At 38.3% G+C, this 16300-nt stretch overlaps 1 protein-coding gene across 14 annotated transcripts in view; it reads right to left on the minus strand.

The window, feature by feature from the left end:
• CSPP1 (centrosome and spindle pole associated protein 1) overlaps nucleotides 1–16300 on the minus strand; it is a 56758-nt gene that overhangs the window by 2080 nt on the left and 38378 nt on the right. For 11 of the 14 annotated variants that reach the window (XM_030502966.1, XM_032920242.1, XM_030502958.1 and 8 more), the window contains 7 exons: nucleotides 15084–15204; nucleotides 14229–14386; nucleotides 13530–13670; nucleotides 8848–8888; nucleotides 7516–7579; nucleotides 3549–3658; nucleotides 3214–3364 (listed from right to left, as the gene is read on the minus strand). In XM_030502966.1, coding sequence (XP_030358826.1) covers nucleotides 3214–3364; nucleotides 3549–3658; nucleotides 7516–7579; nucleotides 8848–8888; nucleotides 13530–13670; nucleotides 14229–14386; nucleotides 15084–15204 — 786 coding nt within the window. Of the gene's footprint in view, nucleotides 1–3213; nucleotides 3365–3548; nucleotides 3659–7515; nucleotides 7580–8847; nucleotides 8889–13529; nucleotides 13671–14224; nucleotides 14387–15083; nucleotides 15205–16300 lie in introns of those variants that run through there. The other 3 variants (XR_003993967.1, XR_003993966.1, XR_003993970.1) reach the window with 3 other exon arrangements.

Genomic DNA, 16300 nt, shown 5'->3' on the forward strand with positions numbered 1-16300 from the left:
GACTTTTTAAAATCTGATTTTAAACCAAAGTTTCTCTGAAGCGTCTCACTAAAACAGGAAAGTTGACAGCCTAAGCATGGGTGGGAGAGCCCAATTCCTGCAGAAGCAGCAGCCAGGTGTGTAGACAAGAAGGGAAGGACAGAAACTGCACAACCCCACATGCGCTGGGAGCAAAGGCTCAGTTTTCCTCATAGTGCCCAAAGGACGGAGGTTCTAAACCAAAATGCCGAACACTTGTTGTTCAGAAAGAACCTGGCAGTGAACCCCCGAGTTCTGTCACTTCACACAGGCAGTGATCTCATCACCCTCCAAGCCTTCTCAGTTAAAACCAAACTTCTCTGTAGCATTAAAAGCGCAAATACAGCTCCCTCTTTGTAGGGCCTGTCATCTCCATTGCTTGACGCTGGGTTTAAAGCTGGCAGAGTGAGCCTCTTTCCCGCCTAAATCCTGGGTGAGACCAACTCTCCTGCCGGCTGGAACCTGCAGGTGTTACGTACGTAAGTTATGGGGGGGGGGGGGGGGGCTAACAACAGCACACAGCAGGAAAAATACTACCTAAAGAAAGTTAACTTTCTCTTTGCTACTTTTTTAAGAGATTATAAACAGTAAAAATAAGGTATTTGAGACAAACTGTGGACTTTCAGGCCAGAAGGCTGCGTTTCCCTGCATTTCACTATTATGGCCTTCAAAGACAAACCCATTAGATCTTCCAGCCCTCAGAGGTAAGAACAAATGTTTTGTCAGGGATGAGATCAGGTCACCATGCACATCACTACAGCAGACTCACTTGGTGCTGCTTTCAAACAGCACAACAGCTCAGCTGCAGTACAAAACTTGCTTCATCACAAATTCCAACACTTTGCACACGCCATAAAAAAACCCTGTTCTTAATTGGGCTACATATAAAGAATTTTCTTTGGAGTTGCCACTTGATAATTCACGGTTTGTACCTGGAGGCTGGGGATAAGTAGACCTCTTTCCTTCATATGAAATACTGATTTGGAAATCAAGTGATGTCTGGATTCCCACTAAACACTGACAGCAGCACACCTTGCTCCTAGATGAGAACAAACTCCTTCAGTGCCCTGGCGCGGATATTGGTGTTTGTCTTCTGTCAGCCTGCACTTACCAGGAATCAGTACTGCTGCCCTGCTGTAGATCGTCTGCGCTCCAGCATTCTTTTACTTAGAGACACAGAGGAACGCCTAAGAAGTCTCAAGGAATTTAGGCAACTTCTTTTACATATAGTGGGGTCTCAGCCACACACCTAACGTGCTCAAAGCTGTGAGAAGTCTCTCTTCTGCAGCTGAGTCTGCTCTTGTTTACACACTTAAGAATATGCATACATGGCCCGCTGAAGAAAGTAGCTGCTGGCTTGCAGAGACGTCATCACCCAAACACTCACCAAGTCTACATTGATGGGAATGGGTTTTTTTGGATGGGTGAAAACAGAGGAGGAGGCCTGGCTCCAGTATGCACTAGTTTTCCAAGTAAGAAAACAATTCTGGGTGGCTTTAGGATTCCCGTATCAGTCCCATAAAGGAAAGTGAACCGCTGTGAACAGAGCGTCCCTGCTGCGCCAACAGGATCAGCTCTTTAGATTTATCAAAGCCTGCCAATTGCTTTATCCCACTCCTTTAAAGGAACATAACCAGAGGTCCTTAGCTACATATCTGACAGTTGTTTTCTCCTGGCAGTGACTCTGACGACAGAGGAGAAATAACAGTCCTAGCTGTTAGGAAAGCAAGAGGATGCCACAATGGTTCTATCGAATTGCTAAGGAAAAGGAATAAACCCATTTGGCTTCATTCATTTGTGCTGTAACGTCACCGAGTGTGAGGAGGGAACAGGAGGCAGGCAGCAGCGCAGCCCTGACAACCACAGCTGAGCAAAAGAATCTCCTGCTACATTTCCAAAAGGCACATATGCTAAGGATGAGTGATGGTCCCCATGTGTTCCAAAGAACCAGCTACATAGAGACATAAATATCTATATACATGCATACATGCACAAAAACTATATATATATATATATATCTCTCTATTTCTCTCTAAAGGTTGAAGCTCTGGGGACCACAACAAACAGAAGGCAAACAAAATAAAAAGTGTAGTTCAAATACTGTGAGGTGAAATTATAACAGGGGTGAGATGGAATAAGGGTAGAGAAGTAAAAGATCACCACACAGCAAAAATGTTTGGGTGGTGTGAAATTAGTAAAGCATTTGTTTAGATTATAAAAGAAATGAATATGAATGGGGTTTTTCAGCGACTTAAAAATCACAGTGAGATGGTTAAAACAAACAAAAAAGGATGAAGTGCTTGTAAGAGTACCCATGGCAACAGAATCAGAAACACTGTCAGCATCTGTACTCCCATTAAGTTTATAAAAAGGATACTGATACTGTAATTGCCTAGACAGCATAGCAACCACCTCCTAAAAAAACCAGGGAGATTTCAGACTCACTAAATCACTGTGAAAGACTCATGAGCACAAAGCTTATCAATGGGGTCGTAATCCATGTGAAAAACTGCAGGCCATTAATGGTTGCCATGATCGGTACCTCATACCCAAAGTGGATCTACACCAGGCAGCCAGCCGATGGAGAAGCTCTGAGATAACTTCCCAAGTTTAATGTTTATATGGTCACAAGACATACGTAATAAATTCAAGTGCAGGTATAGTGAGAGAGGCACCAATATCAACCTCAAATACCGAATGATCATTTACGTTAACAAACCAATAGAAAATACGAATTAACTAGAAACTGAAGTACTTGTTATACACAATTTTTGGCATATCTTCACGCTGTTTGGACCACAGACATCTGATTCCTAGGAATGCCAATAAACTCACACAGGCACCCCATCAACATTCATCAATCTGCAGTTTCATGTCTTTCCACTACCATTTCAGTTATACGGCTGGAGAGCTACATCTTACTGCTAGCAGTGACACATCACAGTATTAAAAGTGGTAGAGACAGGACAAGTACGAGCGACTGATCAGAGCATGTTTTCCTACCACCGTCCTCTAAACTTATTCTAAAAGTTGTTTTGAAGTTGCTAGGGAACCTCGTGTACCAGCTGCAGAGCTCTATAAATAATTCCTGTTTGAGCCAGTTGCTTCAACTACAGGCAGTTTCTTAGGAATTGTTCCTTTAATTACTGTCATTACTTAGTATTTGCTGCATCATCTCTACCACACAGGGCATACCTAAGCAAGCAGATTTCTGCTGGAGCTCAGTCAGTCTGTGCCATCGTTCTTCATTCTTGCCTTTCAACTGATCAATATCAAGGCTGAAGCTTGAGTGCAAAGAAGAGCTGTCAGGCTGCAGCAGTGGTGTCTGGCCCCGTGGAACATCCTCCTGCAGAAAATCCCAAAACACACAAATCCATCAGTTAAATAGCATCCTTTTTAAAAGGGCAAATAGCTATACATGTACACTCATATCATCCATATCATCTAGCCACTAAGGAACCACAGAAACTGTCTGACATTAGATCTGTGGTCCACCTTCACACTTAGGCTAATCCAGTTAGCATACATACAGCACACTCCAAAGCTTTCTGCTTCATTCGTCTCCTCTCCCTTGCAGAAGGTCGAAGCTGTGGTGATGAATTAACTTCGTCTAAGGCTGGAAATGTTTCCCCATTAGCACCTGGAAAAACAGGTGAAATAATTTTCAAAGCAATCAAAATACTAGACAGCGTTCAAACCTGTTTATGTTTTGAAATGAGCCAATATATTGTACTTGATTTAATCACCAGAATCAAAGGAATTTATTCATTAGGACATCTTGCATAAAGCCAGTGATAATCCAGACGCAAACAAAAGAACAAGGTACCACAACAGCAGCAAGGGATGAACTTCAAGAAATATCTTTAGATATATATTGAGATCTCTCACATGTAGAGGATAAAGCATTTCACATCCTGCAGATCCACCACTTACCTCACTTCACCATACCTTCTTTATACCTAGACCTTTAAAGAAGGTGAATATTCAAATGAGTATAGTGTCTCTGCTTGAAAGAGAGAACACTGGGCAAATGGGAGGCATAAAAACATACAGTCATGGAATAAATCATGTATGTAAATATATGGATGTATTATAACATAACTGGTGCCTTAATCGCACATATCCTTAGTCATATCTTAGTCTTTTCATTTAATAAGTGTTAGAATCTGTTCATATAAAAATAAGTAACTAAATAAATTTTTTATCATCCCTGTACCACATTACAGTGGGGGAGTTTCATCTATTTTTAATAATATAAATGAACCCTAAGGTGACATCTCTGCTTCACACTTCTTTTGTCTATTTCCCCTTCCTTTGCCCATTCTGACAACTACTTCAAATAGAAACTGTTTCAAACAGATAACTTTTTTTCATTCCAGGAGCAGTAACCACTGCTTGGGGCTGGTTTATGGCTTTGCCCCTGCTTGGCGCAGACAGCGGGCTCTGTTTTCTAGTTCAGTCTCTCTAGTACCTCCAAGAACAGAGCCTCCCAGAGAAAGGACGGACTCTGCCTAACAAAATCAGTACAGAATTCATTACCACCAACTACTCTTTGATGACAAAGTCATATTTTGGAAAGGCTCTTTGTCTAGTATGATACATTAAGTTTAAAAAAGATAAATGTGTGTAAATACACACACACACACACACACACACACACACACACACAGAGTACTGAACAGCATTTGCCTGAAAAGACATACTGTGACATGAAAAATAAACCACAACTGTGTAAAGAATGGGCTTTTTCACTTCCTAGCAATTTGAAAATACATTTTCATGAAATATTTTATATAATTTACAAGTTTCAAAGATCTTCAAATTAAATTGTTAAAGTAACAATTAATTCTGTTGCAAATTGAAATACTTTGGATTGAAAAGTTCAGACACAAAGACAGATATTTCAAAAAAATCCTTTCATGTCACCAGTTGGGTTTTCCCTAGAAATAAAAATTTTATTCCCCCTCTCCTCTTTTCCCTCCCCCAGTTTCACCAAAGGGATTGATGCTCTCATCACAAATGGCTCAAGTAAAAACAAATCAAAGCATAATTTTGAAATGGTATACGGCTAACAACCCACTTAGCAGAATTTTAGTTACAAGATCAGTTGAGCTTCATTATATTCCAAATATTGTTGTTATTCAGAACACAGAAAATTGTTAAATCATGTGAATTTATCCCAACAGAAACAAAGTACAAGCTAAAGAAGAGTTTATTTGTACCTTCAGCGTTTCATCAGTGAGACATGCTACTTGTTCTTTTAAGCATCTATCATTCACATACTGCTACACAGACGTGCCTTCAAATCACTGCACTAACAAATTCTAGGGTTTCAAGTAAGGCAAATAAAGGGGAACAGAAATTAATAAACCTCTTTACTCATAACTGCCTCAAATTTCTGAGCCCTAGGAGATGAAGATGAATTCATCTGTAATGCAGACATCTATTACAAAATTGAGATAGATTTTAAACCCATGCCCAAAAAACCCCTCCCAAAAACCAAAAACCAACCACAGAGGGCAGTGTCTCTTCTTATGAAATTAAAACATTATTAAAATACACCACAAGCACCTCACGAAAGACCCTCAGACAATGTGAGCAGCACAATTCACAGAGAAGGCAGCCCACAGATAAATGAGTTTTCCTTTTTCTTTTCAGGGATTGAAGTCATATATTCAGAATTTTAATAGCTATTTATAAAGCTCAAACAATGCAAAGGGTGACAATGTTTTAGAGGTAGTGCTTGCAGCTCAGTACTGGGGAATATGCTTTTCACCACAGTCCTAAATGATCAGGGGAAAAAAAGGGGCGGATGAACAGTATCATAAGTTAACTCTATCGCCTCACTGAACTGCAAGAATCAGCTGGATGGGCAGAAGCAGCAAATAGGAGAGAGGATTATAAATATCATGAACTTTGTGAAAGCAGTGAATAAAACCTAGGAGCATCCCATTACATAGGTGGTGGGTTCAGAGCAGATGAGCTAGTTCACAGAAGGCATAGTGCGGAAACTTATCCACGCAAACCCACTGATGGTAAACAATTAGAGGGATTCAGAAATGCCAATTCCAATTCATGAAAGGCAACCTGTTAAAGACACATCTTAGCAAGACCTACTAAATGCAAACATACAGCATCTGACCCAGCAAGCCTCTGAGCTACAAGCCACTGGAGGCTGGGAGAGTACTCTGCAGTGTTGCTGCATGTCTGCCCACCACCATATATTCTCGCCCTGTGCCTATTCTGGCAATTGTGCCTATTCTATTCTGTTAGATACAGGATATTTGGCCAGATTCTAGACTGACAGACTCTCCTAAAGCATCCTTTCATCATTTGGGCTGTAACTAATACACAGTATTTCTTAACCTCAAGAAAAATACACTGCAGACTACAGAGAGTACCAAATGCACTGGACAAGCCTTAAAGCCCCACCCTGTGCCCTTCCCAGTGCCTGGTCCTATCCTGTACTCAAGGACCTGCATGTTAACAGAGGAAGATGGAATACACTTCAAATGAAACATTCCACTTTTAAACCAAAGCCAGAGATAACTATCATTGGTACATAGAAACATATCTAGTTTCATTAAAAAGCACTTTTTTACTGTGCAGAAATCTACTGCATCTCCCTTACAGCAAAAAATAAAACCTTGCAGGATGATTTCCCATAGATGATTGAAGAGAATTTCAATGCCTACTAATGCAAAATAACTCATAGAGGCCTGAACTGGTTGGGTTTTTGGTTGTTTTTTTTTTAAAGGGAAGATAAGTTCTAGCTTTATTATTTCTAGTGACTGGAAACAGCACTTCCACATACATGCATATAAAGGTTGAATAAAGAGACCTAAGACAATGCGAGACACATTCCTCCATACAAAAATCTTAAGAAAACCAAAGATCATCTACTTCAGATGATTAGAATGAATCACTTTTATGCCCATATAATCAAACTTGAGCATGCTCATAAAACAAAGAATAAAGATGAAAAGAATCACTGTTTGCCCAGCACTTTCATATTTCACTGTGGAAAGCTTGTAATTGTAAACTCTGATTGCTAATAACTTATTTTCTTTGCTGCAGAATAATAGGACAGCATTGCATATTCTACCATTGTAACCACTGTTACACATTTGCTGAACAAATATTAGCTTATCCTCATGCAAAGCTGGGAGGATGTTGAAAAAGCTCGAGAAGACTAACATCCCAGTCAAAGCCCAATGAGCATGTAAGATGCTTTCTCATTAAAAGATGTGAAGCAGTATAAAGCAAGTGAGCAGCATCATTAATTTTAGGTGTGACCTACACAAATTTATTGCAGTACAATTCCATAAAGATCTGCATTTTAATTTAGAGGCATAATTTTCTAATACTTCAAAACAATCACCATAGCTACACGCCCTGCAACTTTTAAAACAGTAATGATTATTTTAGAGACAGGTCATTAGATTAAAGGACATGTTTGTACACTCATAACATGGTTAAGGGGAAATATGAACTCACCGATAAAAGCGCTATCTGACTCCAACAGTGAATTTTTCAAGAATCCATCAGATTCATTCCTGAACTACAAAAGTGACACAGAAGACATGCAAATTCAGATGCCTCAATATATTTCTGGGGCCAAATCATAACTAACACAGAAATTGCCAAACTTCTGCAAAGCCAACACCAGCTCTACAGTCTTCTGGACTATTCCTTACTTTGTGGCTATAAGATACCTATACATTTTTAAGTAACTCATGTTCTCTTTAAGCATTAGGGATTTTTTAGTTTTCTGTGGCAACTGCAGTGGTGATTTGTGTAACACATAGATTTCCATCAAGAAACACATCCTCACCACTCTGCTCAAGTTTCAGAACAGTCAGCACTAGAAGTGAGCTTTGCACCTAAGGTTTGTATGAAGTATCAAGCAAATGAAGAATGATTCCGTATGTTTCACTTAGCCCACCACATGCAATCTTTAATATCAAAGCATTAAAACAACAAATTTCTTCACAATAATAACAAGCACTAAGAGTAATGCTTCTAGTTCACTGCATAGTTGCAACCATTTGTTACAGAAATTCTACTATGGAATAATTTATGTTGAAAACCACTCTGATATCAAAGCAGTAGAAACTATCAGAGGAAACAGAACAAGAGAAAACAAATTCTTTACTGAAAGCACTGCTCTGAAGAAGAATTTCATGCAATAAATTACAACTATAAAATACATTAAGGTTTTTTTTGTTTTTTTTTTTTTTTTTTTAAACAAGAAAATGTTTAATTCCTGTGTGGAGTTAGTATTATCCTTGAGGCTAATGGCTTTCCTCTTGCACAGTCTTCCATTTCGTATGGTTTCATATTCCCATAAGACACAACTGAACTCTGTTATTTTGCAGTTCAGGTTAGTGTGGAATTCCAATTTGACAGCACTTTCTTTAGCTCTTCTCACCAAGTCAGAAAATTAAAATCCCATTTGAGACAACAAATAATTATTGACTATGTGCATTATTTAAGCCACCTGAATTCAGAGCAACTGCTTCTGGGTTGGCTTTTTCTATTAATTCCCACACCCAAAAGCAATCTAACATCATATGAATATAAAATAAGTACCAGTGAGTATAAAAAAAGGGAGTTAAAGAATCAGACTATCTCTATATACAAAGATAAACAACTTGTATGTCAAGTTTAAAGAAGCTGTTACTCATTGTATTGACAAGCAAGAGAAGTAAATAAGCTTGCTGTCTTTTTATTTAAGTGTAGTTCCTTTCACTAAATCTGTGAAAGACACAATGTTTCTCGCACTTGAAAAAGACAAAGCAATGTAATAAAAAGCTGTTTTATTCTTACCAGTCTCATGGTCTGTGGGTTACCACCAGAAGCAGAATCATCTTGATCAACAAAAGGCACATAGACAAGGAACAAAACAATAAACATATTAAAAGCATATTAAAAGTTTTATCAGCATACGATTACAAAAATGAAGATCATTACGCATTACTTCTTTAAAATTACACACACTGCAATGAATATCTTTAAAACACTTTGAAGGCGATGTTTATTCCAGTTTCCTTATGTTAATTTATGTAGAATCACAGAAATCAAACAGAACTCAGTAGTATATTGTTTCTAAGAACACTGAGCATGTGCAAGCCCTTCTTAAGGCCGGATTCATCAGTCTCTCCCAAAAAACAAACATACTTTCCACAGTAGAATTATACTGTTTATCACTAACAAAAATCAGCTGTTTCCCAACTTGTTCAAAAACTGACTTGTTATCCAGAAAAAGGAAGCATAACTGGTTTTGTGGCTATTGAAAACCAGGTTTTTACAAGAAGATATAATCACACTTCACTAAATGCTAAAATTGCACTAAGTTGTGCTGAATTCTGAAAAAGCTGTCTATACTGCAACAGGCAGAACTAATTTTGTGCTGTTTACAACAACATTGTCAACACTTGTTATCGAAAGGTCATGTCCAAGTGTTGACTGAGTAATGTAAAAAACATCAACTTCTGGGAAGGCAGCATGGTTTAAGCCATCAAAGCAACACATCAGGGCACAAAAGGTTGCTGCATGAATGCTTGGTTTCTGTCTTTTACCCTCTTATGTTTTGTTTGTTGATACCTTAAGATCTTTATTATTTGAATTGCTGCATCTTAAACAATACCCAGTCACAAGAAATGTCAACAAGAAATGATTTTTCATCCTAAACTGGAACATGGTACTGAGAAAACACACCAGGTTAAGTAACTTCAGATGAAAAAGCATTTAAACAGAAACCCATTTTCCAAAGTGCACCCAAGAACTCAAAATGAATGGCCTTCTTACTATAATAAAGATCACCCTCTCTTCCCTAGCATAAGTGTTTTGGTTTTCTTGCTATCATCTTCACATATTAAATTTTATATGTTACATTTTTATTACATTAAAAACATTTGTGAATTGAACGTTTTTAAAAAAAGTGGAAGTTAATGGTATTCAGCATCCCAGTGGTTGCTAGTGCTAAACTGTAACACTTTGAACTCCACCTGAACTTCACACAAAAAAACCAACAACAGAGAGAAATCGTTCTTATTTGTAAGTAGAAAGCCAAACCAATACTATATCAAATTCCAAAAATTAGAGAGCCAAAAATGAATTATCTTTTCCATAATTAGGGACCACCTGAGCCATGTGTTTCCTGACTCCACTTTGGGTTCTGTTGTTATTTTTACTGTTCTATCAAAAGCTAGACTGAGTGAGTCAGGAGTCTCATTTATATGTAGTGAAGCTAAACCTTACAACAGTTTTGTAGTTAAAACTCATGGACACTCAAAAAAATATTTCTTCTATATTCTAGACATCTGCCTGCCAGGAATAGGCATGTTTGTACAGACAAACAGTTGTATTTACATCAACGGAACTGAAGACTAATGATGTTCTCCCGTAGGTGGGACATCTCGACAAGCAATTTGACTAGCAAGAAGGATGCTGAGTCACAATAAACTGCTAGGTGAAAGCAGTTCCCTTGGCTTCTGCTACAGTGAAACAATCAGAGCAGGAGACTGCAGAAAGCCCCAGGAGCAATTTTATGCTCAACATGCTGAGCACACCGTGTTTGCAGCTTTCAAAGAGAGCTCGAACTAGCAGGCGAGCATTTCACAGGGGAAGTACTTGCTAAGGATAAAAACCTCAACTCTGGAGAGCAGAGAAAACTAACCTGAAAGTTGATAAAACAATGACCCCATGCACACTGGATATACCAGGAACCAAAACTGAAGTTATTCTTCTTATTTGGTTTAAGTGTCGAAATAAAATATTTAGTAAGATAGTTTTTATTTCTTCCACCTCTACCTAGCAAACCTACTCATTGCGTAGCTGACCCTCTGTCTAACATCAAACACCACAGCACACAGGCTGTCACTCCTCCTGAACTGACAACCAGCCCGTTCCTGATATGCTACTCAAGCACAGTCAAGCACAGCCCAGCACTGCAGTGCAACAATATCAGACCTGCTCCTCTGCCTTTCCCTCCTATCCCCCAAAATAAGAATAATCCAGAAGTCTGCAAAATAACTGCCTTATTTATAAGGACATAGCAAGCATCTAAAAAACCTGGAACATTTAAAAAATCGTTAGTTTCTCAGGTTGTTTCTCCATTAACAGTCCACATATTTCTTTACACAAAGAGAAAAAAAAAGAAAGGAAAAAAAAAAAAAAAAAATGTATCAGAGGCAGAACAGTATATAAAGTATATAAGGTAAAGAACACTTACATATAGTTTGGGAAAAAAAGGTAAGCCTTTGGCATTATGGCCTATAATACTATATTTCACCTACAGTACAAAAATACATACTGCTTTAATTCATCTTTCTTTCTGCCCTAAATCAGACAATAAAACTACTCATCTATTTCTACTGGGAGGAAGATGGTGAACTTGTCTCCAAGGAAAATAAACTTGAAATAGAGACATACATAGCAACTAATTAATTCTCTTGCTCAGTACACAGCGACAGACCATAAAGTTTAATGATGTTATAAAGCAGTAAGAGAAAGAGAGGAAAAACTGCTCCAGGATCCTCTGTAAGCATCAGTGGAAAATCTTTTTTAAAATCAGCTGCCTGTCTACCAACTAATCTAAATTGTTCCAGGAAATGCCTCTTCAGGTTGTCACCATGTAAGCCTGCATTATTAATTTAGCATACGTCTAAAATGATTTCTTATCCTTAAAATTAATGAAAAAGGCAAATTTGCTTTCTAGATGGTGGAAGTTCCGCTCCAGACAACATTAAATTAAACCCTTCTCATATAGGCCTGTTGAAAAATATTTTAATGGTGGAAAACCAAAACTAAACCCCAGCACTCAGCTGAATCTAGTGAATTGTTTTTCACCATTTCAGTTAATCCAAAAGGGGAAGAGTGAACACAACCCTACACCCTCATTTACACATCAAAGGATATTCCAGAGCTTGCAATTAACACACGAAATGGTACAGATACACTTACTTGCAACTGCGATGCTGTTATCCATAAGCAATATTGCACACATTGTCTGAACACCAACATGTTTGTCCAAGATGGAACAGGGTTACACTCAACAGAGTACTAAACCAAACATCCTGCAAGTAACTTGTCACCCTTTGCATGCTGGTATCCATTTTGTTAATCTTACCATATGGGTCTATTAACAGGTAACGCAAACAAGCCTCCAAGCGCGACCAGTGATAAGAAGAGGCATGCAGTTTTTCTAAAGCCGTATGGGAAGGTGTAACTATTTTTCCTTTCAGATGTGTTTGGGTATTTTTATGTCAAACTTTCACCTCATCTCTAAGGCTAAAAAAAGTCTAGAGCAACCTGAAATTGTACTGGGTGTCTGTGGCAAGGGGAGGGCTGCAGGAAAATACCTGGGGCTGCCCGGGCTGGGCACAGCAGGTACCACAACAGACCCACTGCAGGACATGGCTAAACCCATCAGTCAAGCTTGTTGTCCCTCTGTGAAAACATGTTTAAGAAAGGGAAAAAACAAAGCATGGCAGTGAGGAGCAAGTACAAAAGTGTGAGAAGCAGCCCAACAGACATCAGAGTCAGTGCAGAAGGAGGGGGAAGAGGTGCTCCAGGCGCTGGAGCATAGATTCCCTGTGAGCCCCTGGAGGAGGCCATGGTGGAGCAGACAGAAAGAAGCAAGAAGACAGGAGCAGAGAGAAACTGCTGTGTACTGACTGCAACTACCCACTCCTGATGGCCTGACACCACCCACCCACTGCATCAAAGGAACTGAGCATAACCTCAGGTGGTACCAAGGAAGGGTAGCAGGGGCATTAGGAGTGAAAGAGTGAAGTTGGGCATGAGGAAGGAGGCAGAAAAGGTGTGGGTCTGATTTTTGTATTTTTGTTTCGTGCTACTCAAAATCATTATATATTTATTTAATTTTATGATAATTAGGTTAATTTTCCCTCAAGCCGAGTCTGTTTTGCCTGCAACAGCAAACAGTAAGCAACCTCCCTGTCTGTACCTTGGCCAACAAATTTTATTCTTCCTGTTTCCCCCAATATATCACCAAGGGGCACGAATGAGGGGATATGGGCAAGGGAGCAGCTGGGTGGGAATTTGGTTTAGCCAAAGCTAAACCACCACAGAAATGAAGTTACTTTCTCTTCAGAAACTTAGTTAGGTCGGTCTGAACTAGAGAGACAAACACTTTTCTGAGGAATTTGTGTCTTGCAAAACTGCGTTCATTAGTACAGGTGCAACTGTAACTTTTGGAAAGATTGAAGAAACACATGCTATTTTTAAATACTAGTTAAATTACTTTCAGGGAACCAAAGAGAAACAGCCACAGTAATTAAAAAACAAAACAAGACAAACAAACAAAAAACAGCATTCAATTTTTTTATGCTTTACATGACAGCATTTCAGCATTGCAGTGTTTTCCTGTTTTGTACCGCAGTGCTGACACTGAACTTGAAAGAAGTAGAGCTGGTGTTTTTTAATTCTTATCAAATACAAAACAAATAAACAAAAATCATTATCTCAGACCATCCATTCCTTACATTCTGTCTCTCTCCTTGTTCTCATTCTGTCAAGTTTCTTCTGCTGCTCCCTCAACAGTGCCTGCTGTTGAATCTCTAGAGTCTGGTCATCTTTTGGAGGATCAGGATACATGTGCCTCAAGGCCATACGCGTTTCAGAATCTAGAGCAAAGACAAGAAATTTAAATTTTTCCTCAAGCCAACATTTCTGAAAAACATTTTTAAAGAGCTAGCGACAGATAGAACATAATAAAAAAAACATTAAAAATAATGGTGACATTGGCCAAGAGGATGATCCACTTTAGTTACGATTTTCTGGTAAAGGAGGAACAGAAAGTTACACAGAATCATAATTGTTGGTGGGTAAAAAAACCCCGTAAATCTAATTCAGACTACTTTCAGTAACATCATAGTATCAAATGTATAAGAACCTTAAGAAATGCATAAGCAGCTTAAGAAATTTAAGAAGCAAGGACTAGAAGCTAGGTGAGTACTCCGAGTGATAACTCAGCATCACAATGCCATGAATTGTGTGCAATTGTAGAAACAGCCACACAGAGAGATATATACAGATACAAAATGCTGTCCACAAAGTATGTTGAGTATAGGCAATAGCTGTGAAAAGCCTGACTTTTATTTTTGTCTTTAAACCTTGGATGGCATGCAAGAGGGTGGATGTTTCACTACCTTTCTTCTTCAATAACAAGAAGATCTACCTGCCTTTGTGTTTAAGTTCATTAAATTCCCGGATATTCTGTATATTGACAGGATCTCGTGCCTCCTTTGATGAAAGTCGCCTTACTGGAGCCTGCAGACGAAGCCTGGCCATCTCAAATATGTCCTTTTGATTCTTCTCTCTCCTCCCACTTGAAAAGTTTCTAAACCAAGAATATAATTAAACTCTGTCATATTAATAAGTTGAATGGAAATATAATATTGATAAAGCTCATATCTTTTATCTTTAAGTAAAGCTATCAAACCAAGAAAATAAATTTGGAAGTAATGACACTGCATATTGCATTACAAAAAGGGGTAACTTAAAAAATCGAAAAAATCCCTCATTATTTATAGAGTGGAACAAGACTGATGATCTGACAAGTCTTTACCAACTGACTGGCATGATTAACTAATACATTTTAGCAGTAATCCAAGTGTTTTAAATACAACATGTATGATTTTCAATAAAAAAGACTGTACTTCCAACAGCAATATCCTATTCATGAGCATGTTCATCAGCAGTAGTACTGCAGTTTACAGGTACAAATTACGCCCTAGGAAAAAAGGTAATGAGATAAAATTCTGCCTTAGACATCTATTTTGGATCACTCTCCAAGACAGGGTATTGGAACTTCCTATCTTACCAGTACAATCATTCTTACATTAAACTTTACTAAAATTCGTCAGAAAACAAACATACACATTAGGAAAAAATGAAGAAAAGTTCATATACAAGTTCTACCTTTATATTTCATTTTCACTCATGTATATTAGCCAGCTAATACTAACTATTAATACACAGTAGCCTTGAGCTGCTGTGCAAAATCTAACTTTTAAAACTGAAGATGAAATTCTTACCGTTTAATTGGTACATCATCATCACTGGCCAAATTTAGCAACTGTTCCTGCAGTCGCCTCTCTTCGCTACGAAGCTGTTTTCTCATCTCTGATAATTCATTTATCACATTCTTTCTTTCCTCTGGAATTTAACACAAACAACTTAAAAATAAAGAGTGTCAGAGACACTTTTCTGCCCACCTCATAAATTAAGGTGAAAACTAAGAAAAAAAAGAAGGCAAGATAATGAACTGTTACTTTAAAAAAGGATTATACAAGCACAAGAATCACAGCATTTGATACACTAGAAGTTAGGTCAGAGCTTGTATTTTGACACTGCACAAGGACCAGATCCCCTGAACAGCAGAAAGCATCCAAACTTAAATGGAAATGTTTCACTGTATTTAAAAAAGGAAAATGAAATACCAGCACCTGGGTGCTGCCAGTAAAATAGCCTTATTTTGAAATCAGCAAATCCACACACCCTTATTTTCCAAATAACATGCTTACTAATTTGATATTTTACTGACTTTTTCCTGAGTCCAGAACCTAGAAGGCAAGCATGTTTTTCTAGCTTAAATCCTCAAACATAAGATTTAACTCATATATCTATTTCTGTCATGACAGATGATCTGAGTCAATCAATTTCCTAGAGCTGCATTAAGAACCACTCTGCCCTCCCATTGAGTGGAAAAGATGTAACTGCCCAGGATGGACCCTGGTATTGACTGCAGGGGGTTAGCATTTTAAGGCATCATTCTATGTGATGTTTCTTTCTTACTTGTAAAAAAGAATCAGAAAGAAAATCACTGTTTTCCACCTACATATTGCCAAGATAACTACCATATAAAGAGCAAAGGAGATCCTCCCAGCATGTGTGAGTTTTAAAGCCACCACTGAAAGTGAAGAGGAATGAGCAGAAGACTAGGCAGATTAACAAAGGAAAGTAAAATTTAAGAGTTAGGAGAGCAATGCTCTTCACATTGACGGTCTAACCCGTAACTCAGCCAATCCAGCTCTCCCATTTTGCACACAGCCTTCACCACCATCCTGACTGAAAGACCAGCACTTCCTATGCGGATTATTCCACTATCAGTATTTTTACCAAAAAAGTATTTCCTGATGTAGACACGTAACAAATACATTTTTATTCTACATTAATATAGCAGACACACTGTACTAATAAACTGATAATACTAAGACAGAGGGAACACACAGAAATGCAAACTTTGTAAGAC

This window comes from Strigops habroptila, chromosome 1 (assembly GCF_004027225.2).
Source record: "Strigops habroptila isolate Jane chromosome 1, bStrHab1.2.pri, whole genome shotgun sequence".
In the NCBI taxonomy this organism is placed as follows: domain Eukaryota; kingdom Metazoa; phylum Chordata; class Aves; order Psittaciformes; family Psittacidae; genus Strigops; species Strigops habroptila.